The 21,640-nt window shown below is 44.7% G+C and overlaps 1 protein-coding gene across 1 annotated transcript in view; it reads right to left on the reverse strand.

The window, feature by feature from the left end:
- The window catches only part of EML4 (EMAP like 4), a 169,913-nt gene extending 149,692 nt beyond the window's left edge, over positions 1-20,221 (reverse strand). The window contains exon 1 of the mRNA XM_049834010.1: positions 19,955-20,221. Within this exon, the coding sequence (XP_049689967.1) occupies positions 19,955-19,979 (25 nt within the window). The 5' untranslated portion in view covers positions 19,980-20,221. The remainder of the gene's footprint in view (positions 1-19,954) is intronic.
- Between the last annotated feature and the right edge of the window lie 1,419 nt (positions 20,222-21,640).

Here is a 21,640-nt window from a genome sequence, read left to right on the forward strand (position 1 = left end):
CTCAGCTATGCAACCAAAATGTTGGCAGGTGGGAGGGGAGAATGAATAGGTGAAAAGTTCAGATTTATACACCTAGCAAACCAAATACATTCCTTTCTTCTCTTCTGTTTGTAATATACCTATGGATTGGCCTGTTTACAAAAAAAATAAAGAATTCTGAAGAAATTAAATCCAAAACAACGAATTATAAACCAGCAGCCTTCCATCTGGAATTATTCAAAGGCACATATGGTCATATTTTTAATGCAGAAAAATTCTGTAATCTGATACTTATTCGCTTTTCTTATGATTAGGTGTTCCACAACATACTAGCTTTAGAATATGGGGCTTGCAATCTGCTCTTATAAACAAAATATTCAGTAAAAGTTATTAATTAATTAATTTGAGACTATTTCCATGAAACACATACATGCTAAGAGACTGAGTTAGGTTGGCTTCTTTTTTCTTTTATCACACAGCAACAGCAAAACCAAATTACAATACATTTTCTCATTGGGAACATATGCATAACTGCCTTAACAAGGACAGCTAGACAAATAGTGATAATCAAGTGGGATAATTATATCATTTGCTGCATTCAAGGTTGGGGTTTGGTTCAAAAAACAGTAATACATTTGTTTACATATGATTTTTGAGATTACACGATGACATAGCCTAACGCTACACATTTACCTTTTTCAGAAGGCTTTGGAAAGGAAAACCCATTCCCAAGATGGGTGCACCTGGTCTCTCTTTTCACACACCTTTTTTGAGGATGGCGTGACAAGGAGAAGGAAGGGAAGAAGGGGAGGAACAGAACCAGAGGGGGAAGAAAGCTGCTAGGTTTTGGAGAGAGGAACAAGGAGGTTCAACAGCATCCAGCTGGCTCCACCACCACACCAAGTCGTTTTTGCCCCCCTTGCAGCATCAGCCCTGCAGCCATGCCTCGAGGAGGTTTTTTAATCTTTGGGGTGGGAAGGGAACTAACTTCACCATGTTGGCAGACAGGAGCTCCACAAGGGAGACAGACGGGTCTTTGCAAAGGGGGACAGGACCACAGGTTGGCCATACTGGGCGGCATAAAACAGCTTGGCACCTTCTTTAATTTCTTTCCCCCTCCAACTCAAGAGCTCTTCAGAAGGGTAGGCACACAGCGTTATCTCTACAGTTTCCAAACCAAAGCTTCACATCACCATCTGACGGCTCAGTTCGAAGACACACGTCTTCTGTCCTTCAGAGATGACAAATTGATCCTCCCAGTAACCGCCTACACAGCCACTAACAGTGATCCACTGAAGTCAAAGGCAGCACCGGCACAACACCGGCACTGCCTCCTGCACCTGGGCTCCTTGGGGAGGGCAAAGCCAAGCCTGCAAGGCTCAGAGTCTCAAAACTCCTCAGAAAGGCTGGAGAGCTTCTGCAGCATGACTGAAAGAATAGAAGAGTTACTGCTGCCACCCCTGGACAAGCAAGAAGACAGTTATCACAAGGTACTGTCTAGCCTGGAAACCCAAATCCTTAATTAGCCAATTTTCTGCAGAAATATACCCATCATCATGCTGATGGGCACACGGCTAATCCTAAACATTTTATACAAGACATCATTTGGGCTTCAAGCACTCACCTTTCATTGTTCTCGTGCCTCTGCCCTCAAATGCAGTCACTACTCAGTCTTCACCTGAAGAGGGTTTATAAAAGCAGACTAGTAAAAAAAAAAAAAAAAAAAAAAAAAAAAAAAAAATATTCCTTTGTTTCCCAAAGCAGGAAGGCCACACTCAGGAGCCCTCTCCTTCAACAGCAGTGGGTAGCCCACTGTTCTCTGCTGGCAGAGCTGCCTCTTGCCAGCCCTCTGCGGTCCTCCAACACAGCCACACACACCACACGGTCTGAGCCACAAGTTTTGGAGAACACCTCCAGACTGGGTCCAGCTCAGCATGATATCATGCAGATGAGCTTACACACGTGGAGCAAAGCACAGTCCCAAAGGCAGCAGCTTATCATCCATGGTCCAAGGAGGAAAGGTAGTGAGAACGCAACCAGAACTCGAGTCCATCTGGTTTGCCCCTACAGACACTTTTAGTAATGCTTTCATACAAACAGGAACAATGACCTACCAAAGGACTATAAATACTGCCTCAAAACTAAAACTGAACTTTTTCTGGTAGGTAGAACACAGCTGAAATGCTGAATATGCAGGTCCTCTCTAAGGCTTACTCAAAAGAGAGCAGAAAGAGAAATGTAAAATGACTGTAGAAAAACACATATGGCAATAACAAGATCACATCATGTAGCAGAAGAGCTGCACTACCTCTTGATAATTGTAACTATTCTGTATGGCTACTACAGGGCACCTCCTAGATCAACAAAAGAAGCAGCACCAGAAAGCACTTAAGCACAACTGTGTGTTCAATTACAAAATCAAAGATAAGTTTCCTACTAATTACGCTGACATGTGGGTTCAAAAAAATATTCTCAGTGATAAAGCAGACACAATATAAACTATGCATGTGAAACAGAACATGCACAGCAAGAAATCATTAACTTCAGCACCACAAAACATAAAAGTTAGCTGTAAAAGCAGCAGAGAATCTTCAATGATCTGATGTTGCACTTCCTTCTAGGCTTCCTGTTGTACATGTGTAATTGCCGCATTAAAAGTCCTTGGAAAAAATGAGTCACGTCAAAAAATAATCAAATTGTAATGATTAACAAAGAAGTGGAACGTACTTTGCAGTATAAAAAACACCCCTCTTCTCCAATGTAAATGCTTTTAAAATAAGATTATATATGCTAAAAAAGTGTAGCCGTATTCTGCAAAAACAAGTTTTGTCATATTTCCATAGTTAGTTACCTTAAAATGCATTAACTGTTCTGCAAACAAAAGAAAAAGAATCCAAAAATCCAAACATTAAAACAACCCCAAAAATGTAAAAGCCTTCAGGAACTCCAGGAGTCTATTTTACAAACATCAAAAAAAAAAATTTCTTACTTTACTAAACTGTGAGTAAACTGTCCCTAAAAACAAGTAGAAACTTACCTACTTTCAGTGTTATACTAGCATGGGAAATGGTCTTCCTGATGCTTTTAGTACATAAACACACATGCAAAATTAAAAGAAGGGAAGAGGGGAAAGAAGAAAGCCATATGGCAGTCATCATCTTATTAAACAAGAAGGATGGTTCTGCTAGAAGAGAACTGATGAGAAGATCCTTGTTGGACTGAACTGCCAGTACAGTGCAGCAGCAGCAGCAGCACCCTCCTGCTCTAAGCTCCCTGAAGTGGCCCAGCAACACGTCAAGTCCTCGGAGCATCAACATGATTCAGTTTTCCATTTCGAGAATATTGATGGTTAACATAGCACAGAAGTTAAATTGCTAAAACCTCTTCTAACAGCTCCTTCCAGGAGGCAGAAAATTGCTTCTGTAATGCTGAAACCATTCAAAGTCAGAATCCAAGCAGGGCACAGGTTAGAAAAAGACTGACATGACATAAACCAGCCCATGACAACGGAGAGCACAGTAGGAGAATATGGGGGTGCATGTCATGCACCAGCAGATTTGGACAAACAGAATTAACTGCAGAGCAGGGCTGTGCTAACCTGCTGCCTGCATGCCATAGCGATTTGAGGGATGACTTTATTCTGTCACCACCGCGAGGCTGGGGACACACTGTCGGGGATCCCAAGCCAGGGCATCAACATGAGTGCAGTCACCACCTGGGGCTAAGGAATCCATGAGGTACCAGTTAGAGACAGCACGGATGGCCTCCCCATTTCACAGTCTATGCATTTTTAATGTACAAAAAGAAATATAAAGCACGTGTCACCTCCACCATTCTCCCTAGCACAGCAGCACTGCAAAGGAAGACCGCAGTACCATCCTTCTCTGCCATCGAGTACGCTGGCAGGATGATCATCACCTTTCCCTGCCTCTTCTTGGAGGATTAGAGCGCAGCCTTGCAGCTAACAGCAAAAATACTCGGGACCCACCTCAAGGATTTTTCAGCAAAAAAACTTGAAGTTAAATGGCAGTCAGTGAAAAACAGAAAACAATATTCCCCGAGGAACTGAAGTTTAAAAAACAAACAAACAAAAAACCCCACAACAAAACATCCATACAGATACTATGAGGAAGAGGGGAAGTTCTACAGAATTATCGAGTGTTGGACAATCGAGGTATTTATAGCGAGGAGCACATGTTATGGCAGCCTAACACAACAGGAAGAAATCGGAGTTGCTCTGCAGAGCACCACTCCAGTCAGCTGCAGCTTGTCAGCATCCCGGTGACACTTCCCGGAGAGTAGCCAAGGGTGGCTCCCACAGCCGGCGATCCCAGGGGCGGACGTCTGCCTTTCCCTTCCCTACTACAACGCTGCTTGTTCACAGCAAGCCAAACTGCATTTAACGTCTGGTGATTAACATTACCCCTATTCCGTGCAAGCACACAGAAGTCTCTGCTGTCGCATGACCCGTCTCCAGCTTCCCTGGATGCCACTTAGGACCACGTGCCATGGGATTAGCAAACAGCCGCAGGGAAGGTTTTCATCTTGAGCAACATCTCGAGGGTTTTCCCCCAGACAGGTAACCCCAAACCCCAGCGGGGTGCCACAGCGCTGCCCAGGGGTAGCACGTGGCTCAAGGCCACCGACCACCCACTCCTCATGGAGCTCAGAGGGAAACCCTGGATGCAACATGTACTGTGCGCTGCATGGAAGAGGGGACATTAACACATACACATCAAAGCTGATGAAACAGATGATGGATCACTATGAAATGGTTATTTCTACACCCCTGTTCCACAACCGAGAATGATGCAGATCAAGCGCAGAAGCTGGTACCAGAGGCTGTTCAGCCAGTACTGCAACTCAAGGGTCCTTAGCATCCCAGGGTAGTTAAGCTGATGAAGAAGAGTTAAGAGTGCACAGGCAATGCTTAGATGGCATCAACCCTACCCATTTTTCTTCTAAAAATACATACACAAAGATCATGTAATAGTACAGAAGACTTGTTTGCCAAAATGTAGCTTCTTGTTCATCTTGGGCAAGTCACTTCTTTCTAGTAAAGAATTCTATCTTCTTTTACCTGCCAATTAGTTCAACTTTGAAGGTATTTGAGTTTTAATACATACATTGCATGAAAAAGACTTGTAAATAGCGATATGGGAAAGAGGAAAAAAGCTGCTTCAAAGTTAGCTTAAAGTTTTGCAAAACCAAAATACATACTGCAATGCATGAGATAATCAAGACCAGATAATATTGAAAAGAAACTAAAATATGTACTAATCATACATACAGAAAGTATCTGAAAATAGGGCTACGTAATATAATAGAAATGTTTCCACTAAGAATGCATATATACTTTGATGAGATTATAGGTGCACTATGTAATGATTTTATGCAGTTTTTGTAGATGTCAAAAGACCTACTGTGACTGTTGTAGACTGTGCTGAAAATGTAAGATATGACTAGGTCCAGAACAAACTGTAATGGCATTCTTTGAAATGTTCAGTTATGAACTAAAAAAGGCCAGACTTCAGTCCCTTTAAATAAATCAGGGTGGGGGGTGTGCAGGGCAGGGAGCGGTATATATATGCACACACCAGAGGCTGGAAACTTCCCAATCAGTTCTGGAAACAAAAATAAGGACTATTCAAATTTTACCTGTTTAAATTAACTTCAACTAAAGGCTGAAAGGCAGATGTGACTCTATCAAACACAAATCCACACAATACTGAGAAATACAATACATGCTATATGATGCAAATACTCTATGCATGCTTTCTTGTCAATTCCCTTTTGTTTTCCCACAATTCCCTGTCATTTTATCTACAGCTTTGAAAAAACATCCCTTTGTGGTCTATAAAAAGCAAACAGCAAATGTTGCCATTAATTCACAAAAACAGCAGCCAAGTTCGAGCCCTTTTGCTGGTAAAGCTGCTATGGCTATAGGAACAGGAAATTGAAATTTCTACTGCAAATAATAATTACGTAAATGCAGATAATTAAAAGCATGTTAGCAAGAACCATTACACACATACCTATATTACTTAGCTAGGCAATAACTGAACCAATATCTAGAGAGCGCACAAACAGTAGTTCTCATTTTCATATTTCTGAAGGTTTCAAATCACTGTATTTAGATGGGGGGGGGGGGGACGGACGAGAAGGGGGAGGGTGATCACATAAGCCAAGTCCCATCTGGGGTTCAAATCTCACCTGCACAGACATCACCTCCCCTCTTTACCTTTCCCCAGAAGCAAGCTGTGTTCAGCTCTGCCAGCGCTGGGGGCCAACAAGGACTCCCTGCATGGAGATGAGAAATGCCAGAGAACTGGAGCACGACAAGGACAGTAATGGGGCCTTGTTCAGGGGAGGGAAACAAAAGGTAAGACCTCTGCTTGGTCAACACTAACAGGACTTTTTTTTTTTTTAAATTATTATTGACTTCAGCATAGCCAGAATTTCAAATGCATAGTTTACAGCCCATAAATATCTGAGTTAAAGGACAGACATTTAACTCTTTGGTGGCCCACATTTTCAGTACCATTTAAAATAGGAAGACCTGACGAATAAATGGAAGGAAACAGAGGAAAAACAGAGGAAACAGACTGAATACAGGGGCATCTAAGGTCCAAGCCCCCTGTAAAGGCAATGAGAAAAAATGCTGAGTGACCCCTGTGCGGGGCTGGGGGCAAGCCGCACGCTCGCACTTCATTTAAAGATGCTCTCTTGCTCAATGCACTAAGTAACTTCCTCCCTCCCACTAAACAACTCCTTGCTGGTCCCAGGCGAGTGCCCGGGGTTCAGAGCACACGTGTACAGCAGTGCTCATCCAGCAGCTCAGACCCTCCCCTCCCTCCTACATCTCCTGCCACCTTCAGGGATAGGTCTCACATTAAGCTGTAAGGCTTTCTGCAGGTACAGAGAAAGAGACACTGCTTGCTGCTTGCACAGCTTCCAATCTTTACACGCATTATGGTTTGAAATACCTTAACACAGTAGTAAACGGCTTACACTCTTCATGGTTCAGACAGATGACCACTTCAACGTTTGACTACTAGAATTCAAATTAAATACTCCCCCAACCCCGTATTCCTTTAAGAGCAGAGCACAATACACACATAAACTTTTTTGTAGCAGAACCACAAGCTTGGCACACACGTACAAAATGAATGATGAAAAATCTGTTCAAAACGCAGATGACTAGATAGAAAAAAAGCTGTCTCTCATCCCAGTTCAGAAAATAGGATGTCAGATGAAGTCCTGCCCAATACCATACAACTCACTTACAATTTACCCCGAAGTAAAAGCAACATAAGGTTCCTCCAAGCAAACTATATTTTCTGTGTTTGCTAATGCACACCAGGATATTTAACCCAAAAGAAACCATTCTGCAGTACACAGAGATCAGAGATTGATAACGATTGCCAACCTGATGCCCACAGCTTGAATACCTTTGCACCAAAGCTACCTTGGTAATACATTTACACAGAACAGACCCTGAACGTACAGGGGTTCTGCCAGCATCCTCAGCACTTCTTAAAGGTTCGCAAGCGCCTTTTGTGGGTTCCGCTGCAGAAGAAGGGTCACAGCATCTTCTACAAACTTGAGCCAGCCTCCACTCTGCCTCTCTCAGGGCTGGAAATCAGGTTCTCACCAAGGCACAAAGCAACACACCACCTGGACCACAGCCCCGAGCTCTCACTTGAGGAAAGGGCCAGCGGTTTTACTGCAAAAGAGCCCACAAAATCAGGTAAGCGGAAAATAGCATGTTGATATCAAATAAAGCATTGCTGGCCTGGCACAGAAAAAGAAACAAAAAAAGCCAAGGAGGGCGAGGATTTAGGTTGGAAATATTTTTTAAATAGAACTTTTAGCAGGATGCACCAAAGCATGGGATCCCATTTCTCTGCTTCAAAACCAACAGAGTGAAAAGTAGAACCATACATCAAAGTTATCTTCAAAAAGATGTACAGACCAAACCCCAAATAACTGCAAGACCCACAGTGACAAAGCTGTTTGGCCTACAAGCCCAGAAGGGCATGCAACAGCATAACAAAAGCTATCCCCTCTTACAGGTAGGATTCTTGCAAATATCAAATCTAAATGTATTAAGTTGTCATGCTGAAAAGACAGGGACAGGAGGGTTCTTTTCCCTCCTGTGCAATACGCTCTATGTACCTAAAATTCTAAAGAAGTAATTGCTGCAGATTACCTGGAATATTTAACTCCCTTAACCCGCACCAGTATCTTTCCCACTTCCTCTCTCCAATGCTAGCACATATAATCAGTAAGACTTTTGTTACACTGAAGTATTTAAACAGCTCATTGGGTATATTTGCGCTGCTATCAACTACAAATAGGTACTTTCCACACAATGCATCTTAAAACAAAAGCTTGCATCTGCAACATTACTTAAATAACTAACAACTATTAACATCTACAGGTGTGGCATCTAAAAACGAAAAATGGAAGTCTGTTTTAGAATTGAATTTGTCATTGGATGAGGCTTTGAGCAACCGCGTCTCATGGAAGGTGTCCCTGCCCATGGCAGGGGGGTTGGAACTAAATGATCTTTAAGGTCCCTTCCAACCCAAACCATTCTACAGTTAAACAGTAACTTCTAGTATATATTTTTCCACATCATGAATAAAGGTGGACTGTTTTTCAGTTCTTGGCTGCAGTTGTTCTAAACATCAGAGTTTATAAATCTGCAGATTGCAAGCTTAGACCTATTTTCTTTGCATCTGAAGAAAAGCTAGCATGGAAAAGCTTGAGGCCTGATGTTAATCTTACACAGTCTCTGCACTTTGAAAGTTTTTGAATCAAATCATAAAAATGTAAATCAATTTCTAATACAATTACTGACTAATGTGCTGGGCAGGTTTTGGAGATGTACCACCTGAGGCTCTACTGCACTTGGGGGTCAGCAGTCGTTTCCTCCCAAACCCACCATGGGATGAGGACAGAGCTCCTGACGCAGCAGATCCCAACTCTCTTGCACACAAGACATCTGAGATGATTCATTACTGTATCTGCTTTCCTCCATGGTACTGCAGTCCTCTGGAAAAGGCACACCGCTGACATTCCTTACCTTGCGATCCACAGAGCATCCCAGTCACCCAGCTGCAGCAGTCCCACTTAGTGAGCACGTTCACCTCCAGAACTGACGAGGCACACGAGCAGTAATGGATATGGATACACACCTATTTAATGCCTGTACCTGACCCCTCAGGTTAGCTGTACTAGCAAACAGCACAGGAATAGCACCATACTGGAGCATCATTTCTAATGAAACACTAGTAAGCCAGAGCAAGTGTTCAGAAAAAAATACACAATTTTTCCAAGAATCTAAATTGCTTACGGTTTTCTACTACTATGCCCAGTACCCATTTTCCTCTATGTTTAACAGGAAAATAAGCAATTTCTTTTTTAAAGCTACACTGAAAATATCTCAAATCGCCTTCCTCTTTGTTTATAGAGCCACTAAACACTTCATAGCTATAGCTTCCATTAACTTCACTATATCAATAATACATGAATAGTCATAGGATTTTAAAAATCAAACAACTGAAACAAGAAGTCTAAATCAAGGCTAAATACCTGGGGGGAGGGGGAACCAAACAAAAAAACTCAGTACAAATTGGAGAACTCTGTTCTGTTAGCTTACTGAAGTCAGGAAACACAAGTTTAGTTGTAGAATTAAGGAATATCATGCTGTTATGCAGAACTTGAAGTCACAAGGAATTATATAAATACCTATTATTACCCTGCCTTACTGGATCTGTCCTCATCACCACTGGGCACACTGCACCTTCAGTCTACCACATTTCACCATAAATCCTGCACCCATATGGTATCTTTGCGCAGTTCCTATTCCCTCTAGCCTTGCCTGTCAGAACTGAGTCCTCAGCCACGTCAGCTACAATGATTTCTGGTATGGGGTGAGAAACAAAAGGAAAACAACCTGGGAGGGATGCTGCAGAAAAGGCATGTATCCTCCAGGAAGCTTTTCCTGGAAAACAAACACACGTACCAAATTCAGAACAAGATTTCAGCTATTTCTTAGCTTCAGGCTAAACACTTGCCCAAGCTACAATAGTTTTTGCAGATCCAGCCTATTAAAAATAAGTTAAAACCATTTAAAATAAAAATGTTAACAGATAGAAACAGCATCTCCCCTGACTAACACATTTTAAATTCAGAAAAATAATACTTAAAAAAAAAAAAAATCGCATTTACATCAAGAATACCACCATCAAGTCTACACTGGCTAAATAAATGGCCTTATTACTCTGGTTCTTCAGTGTAAAGAATAAACTCAAAGAAATCAAGCTCCTAAGCATTTCACCATATATACCTCCAAAAGCAACTTGGATATTCACAGAAATTATACATTCACTCCTCTAATGAGGATTCAGTCCAAGAATTGTGGCAGGCAAAGAACAAGCAGACTGTTAGTATGGTCACAGCCTAACAGCTGCCTTATCCGTGCTAACCAACCCTTCACCCCTCTGAGCATCTTTCAGGAAATACGATGGTCACAGATTATAGAAAATACAGCTAAAAATCCAAACCGGGACAGCGGGACTGCCAACAAGTCATCTTTCTTAAATATGTCGTATCATTTTCATAGCAAAATGCCATCCCACACGTTAAGTGTTTAGAAAATAGACACGCAGAAATCCTCCCCATCACCAATCCCAATGCACGCAAGTCTAAAACCATCTCAAAGCAGTGCTTATTACAGCTATCACAAACCTGTCAATGGGAACTTGGAGCTCTTTCATACTTATCCTATGGGGGGGCGGGGGGGAGGGGGGAACCAAACACCAAAGAGTTTGGACTGTTTGTTATTGCCCCCTTGACCTCATGACTTTAACAGACACGTTTAGAGGTCAGAAAGCAAGCATTACAGGCACACAAACCACTGATTTCCTGCTAGAACTCTCTGATGGCGTTCGCACAGTACATGTTGGGAGAGGAGGCGATAGCAGGTCAATGCAGAATTTCATAGCTAAACAAAGCTGTACTTTTCTCCTTGTTAGAGTTCTTGTTTAAAAAAAGCTAAGCGATACTATGCAGACGTTGAGTATTGCCATGTCTCTGAATCCTGCAGCTGAAAGAGGTTCATTTACAGTCCCTACTGCTGAAGGTTCCTCCTTTTCACACCTCTCTTCGGAAGCACCGAGAAGCGCATTTTCAGGAATGCTCTCCTGAAACTCCATTCAATCAAATCGCATCCAAAAAGCCCCAAACCCCAACAGCTGTAGTGCATGTTAACACATCTGAAGTGGATGCTGCTCCCAGAGCAGCCCAGATGTAGGTGTGCAGCGGTCATCTCAGAACTGCTCCGACTCAAAGCACGGTTTCACCACAGCTACATCAAACCAGACGTGTGAGAAAATCTCTAACAGCAACACTTTTCCTTCCATTCCACGTGGTCAGGTTTCAATACCTACTGCTCCTGGAAAGGAATTTGGTCAGCCATGCCCTACCTAAAGGATTACATCTACAATTCAAAGCCAATCCAAAGTTTATTAGTTATAAAAGCCAGAGGTACTGTAAGATGTATAATAAAAGTCTGGAAAAAAACCCAATTAGTTTAGGGAGGTGACGTCCATCCTCAAAAACTGAACCTGCAAGACTGGGCTTTATTCTGCTTGCCAACGAAATTCAGAGGTCTAATTAATTAAAGATCCATATAATGCACACAACAGGAAACCTCTCAAGAAAATGGCATGGTCTGCTTGTGACCATGAATAAGGGGGAAGGAAATAAACTGGAGCCCACCCTACTGCTGTTGTTTTTGCACAGCGATGGGCACAAAGCTTGTCAGAACCCTGATGTAAAAGCAATGTTTTTCTTTTGCTCTCCATAGAGGAAAAAAAATGTAACAGAGTAAACCATAAGCAAACTAATACTTCTACCATTCATTTTACGTATATTTGGGATTGTTAATTTAGTTACGCACGTGAGGGGTTGCTTACCTCAGCCGCTGACTGAAATTAAGCATTTTAAAACAATTTCTATTACCCTTATGTCATAATTTCATTAAAAACCATAAAAAGTGGTGAAATCATTAACTGTTGTGTTTGGACAGCAAATATAAATTTCTCTTGTTAATAGTCATTTTCTTGCTTTTGTGTCCTCAACTCAGAATAAAGAAATCCAACCCTTTGTCTTTAAAATTATAAAGTTCTCATGAAAAAGCATTTTCATTTACTTTAACTAAACCACGTTTCTAGGCCTAACTAATTTACAGCGTCCCTTTAGGGAGCCAAATCTGGGGCTTAGAAGCATTTCTGACTTTAACTTATCCACTGGGTTTCAAACTCCCAATTTTCCCAGAGGATTATGAAAGCCTGCCAATTTAGCTTGATGCATTAAAAACTGTTTACACAAATCCAAAATACATTCAAACATAAACCAGTTTGGTTTCAGCCCCCCCTCCCCTTTTTTTTTAAGCCCAAGGAAACTGGCAGGAGAAGTGGGAACCAACTCCAGGCTGGAGCATTGCATTCACAGCTACAAGCTGAGTTTCAGTGAAGGAAGAGAAAAATCAGGTGAGAGAGAACAGTGAGTATTTAATTTAAGACAACATCTGAAATCCAAGCTAGTTGTACCTCTCCAAAATATATCATAACTGTTTATAGAGCATAGCTATGTTGGTTGTCTCTTGCCTTTTCCACTTCACTTCTATTATGCATGTCATTCACATGTACAAGCAGCTCCAGAAAGCTAAAGAAAATGTATTTAAATACAAAAAGTAAGCTTACTTCTACAGTAAGACAGATTTGCAATCAAAAGTATCTTGCCTAAAACCTGCAAGAGCATGCAATCTACATCATTAGATGGGGCAGAAAGGCAGTGTAGACCAACAACCAAAGAAAGAAACTGGATTCTCCAACACGTGCTAAAAGAACATTGTCCTTCCCAATGAACAGCACTGTCATGCAAAGTAGAGCAGTACAGACATTAAAAAAAGTCAGGAGAGCAGTTGGGAAACCAGCAGTTAACATCAAGACACAGCTATATTTAGTAAACAAGTTAGGCTGAAACTATTGAGGGTGAGCAGAAGAGGCAACCCACTGAGCGGCAAAACAATCAAAAAACTAATTTAAAAAAACCAGTATAAAGTCTTAGGGCAGAAAGCTTAAGAATACTGTACTCACTGATGGTATGTAGCATAAATACTTAAAACATGGAGCAAAAAGAAAAAAAATTAAATAAAAGAAGTAAAGGGGAGCGGGAAAGAGGAAGAAAAAAAAAAAAAAAAACCAAACCAAAAACCAGGAAGAAAAAAAAAGGGGGGACAAAAGCAGAAGAGAAAAACATTTTGTACGTTCCAAGATTTAGCAATAAACTAAGGCCTTTAATGTCTCTGGTGTCTCTCTTCACATCCCACCCCTCCAGCAGCACCACCCGTTTACTTCCACTGACTGTCTGAATTATCAGCTCAGATGGCAAGCTTCTCCAGGAACACAGCCTTTTTAAATCTGAGTGCACGTATGTGTGTTTCCTAAAGATGACTCAAAACTCTCAGAAGAGCTTGCACATCACCACGTGGTGTTTGCAGGTATCCATTCTTCAGCACCCGATGAAAGAAAAGCCTAGAAAACCAACATTCTGCATCCATTTAAACAAGCAGATGAAAGGAAAAAAGGCAAACAATTCCTCTTTAAACTGTTGGTGCCTGTGCTCACTTGTTTACAGAGGAAAAACGAGGCAAGCAGCAGCTCCACCTGAGCTCCTAAGTAACTGTAGAAAGATTTCTTGAAAAGGAAGTTAGTGAAGCTTATAAAAAGTTGTTTATCGGGTGATTCTCATCTCCTAAACAGAGTGTCCCTACTAGAAATGCACAACACCAGCAAGAGCAGAGAGACTTGCACTGTCATCACACATGCCATGTGCTATAACATTAATTACCCTCTAACACCCTTCCGTATTACATTATGTGTGGGTAAAACAGGAACAACATTCTTGGCCTTAAAATTGCATTCATTAAGGATTAGATTTAGCAAGGACCTAAAGAGAGAAGGGGAAAATAAACCTCAATAAATGATAGAAACCACACCAAGAAGGGAAAGAGCTGCTCTGAAGAGCAAGGACTGACATACAGATCTCCCTGTACATTACTAACAGCATAATTAGCAACATCATGCTGCTTACAAAACAAAACGATGTTTCAGAGGATTTGTAAGAGCACTGTTCTTGACCAATTTTTTCCCCTCTTGCATACCTCATGATATAAAGCACAGAAAAAAAAAATCCCTTCAGAGCAGGTTCTTCAGGCAACAGAAAATCCTGTCAGATAACTATACTTCCCATATCAAAAATATTCCATTAAAGAGTATGAAAAACACAGTGTGAGGCCAAAAATTCTTCTCAGCATCCCAAGCATTAAAAGCCTTTCTAAAGGAGAGAGAACAGTCTTTCTAATAGGCACTCCTGTGTTTGGGATTCTGTTTCTTTTTTTGTTTTTAAAAGAAAGAGTGTTACTCACAACCCGGCCAAATATTGCCAATTGCTCTGTGCAAAAAAAGGATTGTTTTTTAAACACACGATCCTTTGCTTCTCAGCTGGCTAGAGAGCAAAGGGTTCCTCCTCGCTGCCCATTAACTAAAGACCCTTTTAGCAAAAGGTGGGCCACCACTGAGTTTCTAAAGCAAACAGCCTCTCCTCACTGCTATAGTTTAATCACCCCTGGCACCAACCAAGGCCATCCTTCTCAGGCAGGATAGACTGATGTCCTGCCAAAGTTTTTATTTTTAAGAAGACTAGCACGCTGACAATAGCACACAGCAATCCCACAAACAGAGCCCTGCGAATTAAGCTGAACTTGCTGTCGCTATGAGCAACTGCACTGCTGCACCACGGCCACTTTTGCAGTCTAGACGGGCAACCATAAAACTTCATATTCTAGCCCAAATAAATGACAAATACCCCAACTTGCTGTAGCTAGTCATTCCACACGCTCATTTTTCTTGGTACTGAACCCAGCTAGAGATGAATCATGATGCACACGCGCTCCCCAGGCTCAGAGCACTGGTGACCACAAGATCCTCTCTGCTTGAGCTCTCCTGACCCCTCCAGCATTCCTGCCTGCACATCACTGGGGGCTTTAGAGAAGACGACTTACTGGGTTTTAGCAAAGCCACAGGTTCAGCAGACACTGTTGACTCTTCCAATGCAGAGAAGAGCACCTACTCATAACACTGCCTCAGTAGCTACCCGAACCAGACTTGACACACCTATGAAACAGGAATGTTTTCCAACAACTTTTATACGATACCCAGTAAGAGAAATGGGGGAAAAAAATGAGGAACCATGCCACCCCTCCAGCGAATAGTTAGCACATATACTGCAGTTGGTAGCAGAATATATAGAGTGACAGAACAATAGTAGATCCTACATAAAATGAAAAAAATAATCTCTCATTTCTCCAGCTCTCTCTCCAATAACAACAGCAGAGCAAAACGTTGGTCTCCACTTAGTCATGCCAGCTCTCCTTTGCCTTCTATGTGTCTGAAAAAAATGCATAAGCTCAACTACTCTTTTCTTTAAAAAAAATCCTAAATTATTCTGCTTGCCTGAGACTTCAAGAGAAGATTGACTTTAATTTCTCTGTGAAAATATTTTCAATCATAGAGAATTTTTCAGTAAAGACTACTTCTAAGCTTCAGGGCATCCTGCACAGCTGCACAAAAACCACGCTTAGAATTCAGAAGTTGAGACTTCTTATTTTTAAGAGTTACTATTCTGCCACAGACCTCATCGCTGGAGAGAGTCCTACTGAAATGCCTTACACCGTGTTGTTATCATACCATACCATAAGTTGGTGACAAACTTGGAAACAGCGGTAGTCATTTTTTTAACATAATCTGATGAATGCTTCCATATCTTTGTTTACAATGAGTTATTGTTACAGCGCTCAATTAGCAGAAGCTTTCTCAGAAGGGAAAACAATGCAACAGCTAAAAACAATGGAAAACTGTCCACCAAAGAGCACCCTCACCAGCCCCAGGCAGCCAGTCAGGGCTTACTCTTCACAAGCCTAGATCTAGTAGATCTCGTACTTTAGCCAATTAACCTTACAGAAAGGAAGATAAATGAACAGCTTAAGAGGTGCCCCAGAGAAGTGACAGGGTGACAAATGCTTCATATTAAGGCAGCACTCTGAGACACCTTTCAGCTGAAGGTGGACATTAGCTGCACCAGAAAGTTGCATTTTACGCCCAAGAAAGGCATCACCCTCCACACTGCAGCAGGTTCAAAATAGAGCAGAGCCAACCCGAGAGCTGCCAACAACGCACAAGTGCCACCACGTCCCACCTACCCCCAGCTGAGGGCTCCTACCACCTGTCACGCTTCTCCTACCCTCCAACAAGCCAATCTGGGCAAAAACCTGCCAAAACAGCTGGGGCGAGCAGAACATCATCCACGATGATATGTAAAAATCAGAATTACTGTTGGCAAAACTGTCTGCCTTCTACAGTCCTGCAGCCCTCTGATGGGCACCTCTGAACCAGTTCACCGCAGGCTCACAGGCACTAGCGTGAAGGTGCAAGAGATGCAGGGCAGCAGCGCAGCACGAAGAGGAGAGGGGGGGTAAAGCACGGCGAGCCTTGCCGACAGGCTTGGCTGTACTATTTCCCACATCAACTTTCTGGTTTGTTTGCCCCCCCCCCCCCCCTTTTTTTTTTTTTTTTTTTTTGGTAGAACTCTCTGCTTGATTCTTTTGGTGGAATTAACAGTGCTTTCTTTTCCCTGAAGATGCCATCTTCAAGTTGTTTTGATCAGGACCCTAAGACAGGAGGGAACTTGGCAGAGCCAGAGCCAGACACCCATGCTGTGCTCCTGTCTCGGCAAGGGCGCAAGGCAGGAGCCCAGGCACTCGGTCCAAGTTTCTGGACTTCTTGTTCCCGTTCAGAAGCACATTCCTTCACTTCGAGGGATGCATCTGAAAAAGCAGATGGCCAAAATCCATTGAGCCCTCTGACGACCGTCATGTTGGACATGCTCAAATGTAAGGTATGACTGTCCTACCTGAGACAATAACCGCTTTGCTACTGGTGATATTCAGAAGGTACTGAAGTCCCAGCAAATGTGAAATAACTCAGTGTTTTATCAAAAGAGTAAATCAATACCTATTTCGGCTGTGCAAGTTAACTCATAATACTTTTTTTTTTTTTTTTTACTGTAAACAGTAATTGTATATTCTTAAGTACTGCTACATAAGCATTTACTAAACCAATAATCAAAACAATTTTCTAAATTACATATAAAATGGTTTCTTTCATCGTTTATTCTCATAAAAATTTCAATGTGGAAGCCAAAAGAAAACAGCTGCGTAAAGTATTTTCAACTGCAAGAGACATGTAAGAAGGTATTTCTGCCTGTGCTGGAGGGCATAATCTGTAATAACATTTTGCCTTCCAGATAATGACAGGACACATTAAAAGGACAACTTGCTCTCTAATGAGCTCGCTTGACTGGTTGAGCACGCACATACATAGATAGCACAGTTTTGCCAACAATAATTTTAATTAATTTTTACATTTCATTCTAAATTACATTAATTTATGGCCTTCCTAAAAGACATTTAGCAGACAGCTAATTAAATTCAAGCCATTAGATTTTAATTAGACATGTTTAAAAGAAAAATCTCAGAACAATTCACACGTCTTTGTGAATGCTACATGCTTGTTAGCAGCTAGAACCAGCAAGTGATTATAAATACAGAAGAGGACTAAGCAGCATGATTCAAACCTGAAAACAAGAAGAAGTCACATAAAGTTCATACTTCAAAGCTGGAGATTCTGGGAATGCCCTCTCCTCAGCCCAAGCCCAGAAAACCACTGTGCATCAGTGCTTGCCATAAAAGCAAAATCAAAGGCCAACTAACAGTGAATATCATGATACACATTTAAGAGGTTGAGCTGAGCTTAATCCTCATTAAATTCTAATAAAATCACATCAGCATCTTCCTGACCAAACAGGGAAACAAATTAAAGGTCCAGATGGAGCCTCCCTTAACATGGCAAGCGGGATGCTCTGAAGAGCCCATCACCACTGCTCCAGCGCAAGATACTGGGCCACCCAACCAGCCCGCGCCATTACTCAGCGAGCAACCTCCGAGCAGGAAAATGATGCTTTATTATTTCAAAATAATTGGGGTTTTCCCCACTTCCAAGAGAAAACAGTTATTTCTAAATATCGACCTCAGCAGGGCCAACACTCCATGAGTTAAAAGCAGTATCGGTGCCCTTTGATATGGTGATCAGTTCCACTGCTGGGTAAAGAGGTTCATAAATATTAACAGTGGCACATTTGCATATGTCACCCACAGGCATAATCTTCCCTCTGAAAACCAGGAACAGAACCCGTACAACTCCTCCGTGTGTCACTTTTTGATCTTCGGATATAAAATGACCACAGAAGTTACTTGAGCAAGGAGAGTATATCAGGCAAAGAGCCAAACTCCCAAAGCGTTCTGTTAATTACGGTGCACCAGTTTGGTTTGGACAGGTGCCCAAAATGCTGGAGTTGACATTTCAAAAACCTGAAAGGTTAGGATCACACTCAGAAGTATTTAAATGAGTCAATTTTTCCAGAAAATTGAGAACTATTCACTATTATTACATATTTCTCAGGAGTTCTATAAAAATAAATTAATCTAATTTTTAGAGGCACAGATTTATTCTTCTACAAAAGACGGAGCGAGTTTGATCACGAAATGCCTGCCACGGATGCAGCAGCCCTGAAAGCAAACAGAAGGCGTACAAGAGAGCGGCAGGTAGGCACCACACGTAACGTCACCGCGAAGTGAACGGTCAGACCCACGTTACGCTTATGATTTGCGGCAAATGCATAGCGACGTACAGGCTTTGTAATTCTTACGCTCGGATCTATTTTCACTTCGCACTTTTAATCAGGACGACTTCATGTGACATACAATCCGTCCTCCGAATCATTCGGAAAGTGGGCTGGTGAAGTATTTTTTCTTGAAGAAACCAAGGACAGTTTGCCGCAGCCTTAACAAAACTGAGGAGAACGCAGCCTATCAGTTTTCTGGGAACATCTGGACAAACGAACGGTGAAAACAGTACATGTTTTCGCTCCCGCCACAGCTCCCGGCAGAGGAACCTGACGCCCGGGGAGCCGGGAGGACTCCTCGGGCAAACGGAGGGATGCGCGGCCACCGGGAAGGCGCCGACTCCCCCGCCCCTGCCTGACATCGCCGCGGTCAACTTTTAAGGGGCGCGAGCGAGCACGGCGGGGCCGAGCTGCGCCAGGCCACGGGGCGAGCTGGCCCACGGCCTCCCGGGGCAGCGGCGCCTCCCGGGGCAGCGGGGCTTCCCGGGGCAGCGGGGCTTCCCGGGGCTCCCGCTGCGACACCCAGGCCCGCCCGGGAGTCTCTCCCACCCCCGGAGCAAAATAATAATATTGAAAAAAAAAAAAAAACAAACCACACACACACACACACACAAAAAAAAAAAACCCCAAACAACCAAACCAAACCCAGCCAAACAAGAAAACACCAACAGCCCAAACCCAAGCAACTAACTCCGGGGAAGCGCAAGCCCACGGCGAGGGAAGAACAAAGGAGGCAAGTGCAGCCGGAGCTCTCGCAACAGATGGTTTGAAGCTGACCAGATTTCGCGCTGGCATCCCCTCCCCTCCCCGTCCGCCGCGGCACGGGCGGTGTTTGCACCGGCCCGGCTGCCACCGCCACCGCCACCGCCGCCGGGCCGGTGCCCGCCGCCCGCCCGGCCCCGCGCAGCCCCCGCGGCGCGGCGCAGCCCAGCCCCGGCCCCAGCCCCAGCCCCAGCCGGCGGCAGGACCGGCACCCCCACCGGCCGCAGGTGCGCGACCCCGGCCCCGCGGGCTGGCCAGCGGCTGCCGGCACGCTTGCCCCGTCCCTCCCGTCGCGTCCCGTCCCGCCCTCTCCCTCACGCTTCCCGCCGCCGCTCACCCAAACTCCCGGCGAAACCGTCCATTTTGAGGGGGGGGAGGCCGGTACCGCAGCCCGAGGCGAAGCCGCCGTCGCCGGCCGGGACAGGTTCATTCACCCGCGGCGCGGCGGCAGGCAGCGGCGGCGCCGCAGCCCGGCGCTCATGAGCCGCCCGGGGCAGCGGCTCCGGCGGCTCCCCGCGCTCGGCGGCGGCGGCGGGAGGCGGCTCCGACGGCTCCTCCTCCTCCTCCTCCTCCTCCTCCTCCTGCTGCTGCTGCTGCTGCTGCTGCTGCTAGCTGCTGCGGGGCCGGCGGCGGCGCTGCCCGGCTCCGTCCCTGCGCCGCGACCCCAGCACGGCAGCTAGTGCCGAGCTCCTCCCGCCGCCGCCAGCGCCGCCCCAGCGCCCCGTGCTGTCGTGCTTCCGACTCCGCCCGCCCTGGCAGCCGCCGCTTCCCCTGCGGGTGGGTCGGCCCCGGGCCCCCGCCGGCGGGCAGGCGCGAGCCGCCTCCGCCCGCGGCTGCCGCCCGCCTCGCGCACCCCGCCGCCGCCGCGAGCGCTCCGGCTGGGAGCGCGGGCCGTGAGGGGCGCCCGGCAGGAGGGAGAGACGGCGGGTGCGGACCGCAGCTCTCGGGCGGGAGGGGGGCGGTCTTCGGCGGCGCACCTTGTCCGGGGTGAGCCGTTCAGGAGAAACATCTCGGTTTAGGCTCGGAAGCTGATGCTGTCGGGCGCTGGGCGGGCGGTGTTCGCTGGGCGGTTGTAATAGAACGATCCCAGCAATCCAAACAGCGGTTTCCTTAAGAAGAAGGCTCGTTCAGAAGTTGGGGAAGTTTTTCCTCGCTGCGTGTTAAGCCAGAGGAACTGTCGCTTCTGTGACCTTATGTTTCTTACAGCTGCCTATAGGCGATCTCTCCCGCCGCTTCCAGCCAGCCACGCTCGCCGCTGACTCCTGTAGCTTCCAGCCATGTGCTCGATGGCAAGGGAGAACAGAAAGTAGAACCAGAAATTCAAGTCAGCCATGCTGCGCACCGTCTAATCTCTCAGCCAAGAGAGTTTCACACCTTGAGCAACATCATCAGGTTGTGTGATGCATTGCTTTCTCCTCGGTCAGGAAAAGCTCCGTACCCATTGCAACATCCCGGCTTGCTCTGAGTGTTTTCCTTTATTGCACTCGAGTGACAGCTCTGCGGTCGCACAGAGAAATGGACGATTGCCTCGCAAGCACGTCCCTGGCATTTGCAGCCGTGTCCTGTAATGACCGTCTGTGCATGTTGTTGAACAGGACTGGGGAGAAACGTGCTGGAGAGCAGCGCGGACCTGATGGTAGCAGCCCCCATTTCCCCAGCACCTTCCACCCACTCGGGCAAAAGCGTGGTTATCTTGCTGATCTGCAACAGAAGATAAACCCGAGAGGTTTATGCTTGCCCACGTTAGAGGAAAACGCCTTGAAATTTCTCATCAAAACCTGGCCTCCACTAGATTTTCCAGCAAATTTTACTGAACGGCTGCCGCAGCAATGAATTTGAGTGTGGCTGCCTGCAAACTACGTAAATGATCCATCTTCATACGTCCCGTAGTCTTGTCGAAAGAGATGCCTTTCAATCGGTCTGGTGTAAATGGGACATCACTAGCCACCAAGTTCTGGTCTTAATTACTAGCAGGCATTAGACTTCCTACCTGCTCGTGGGCTCTGTTGCTGTAGAATGGCTC

Source organism: Accipiter gentilis, chromosome 30 (genome assembly GCF_929443795.1).
Source record: "Accipiter gentilis chromosome 30, bAccGen1.1, whole genome shotgun sequence".
Taxonomy (NCBI): Eukaryota; Metazoa; Chordata; class Aves; order Accipitriformes; family Accipitridae; genus Astur; species Astur gentilis.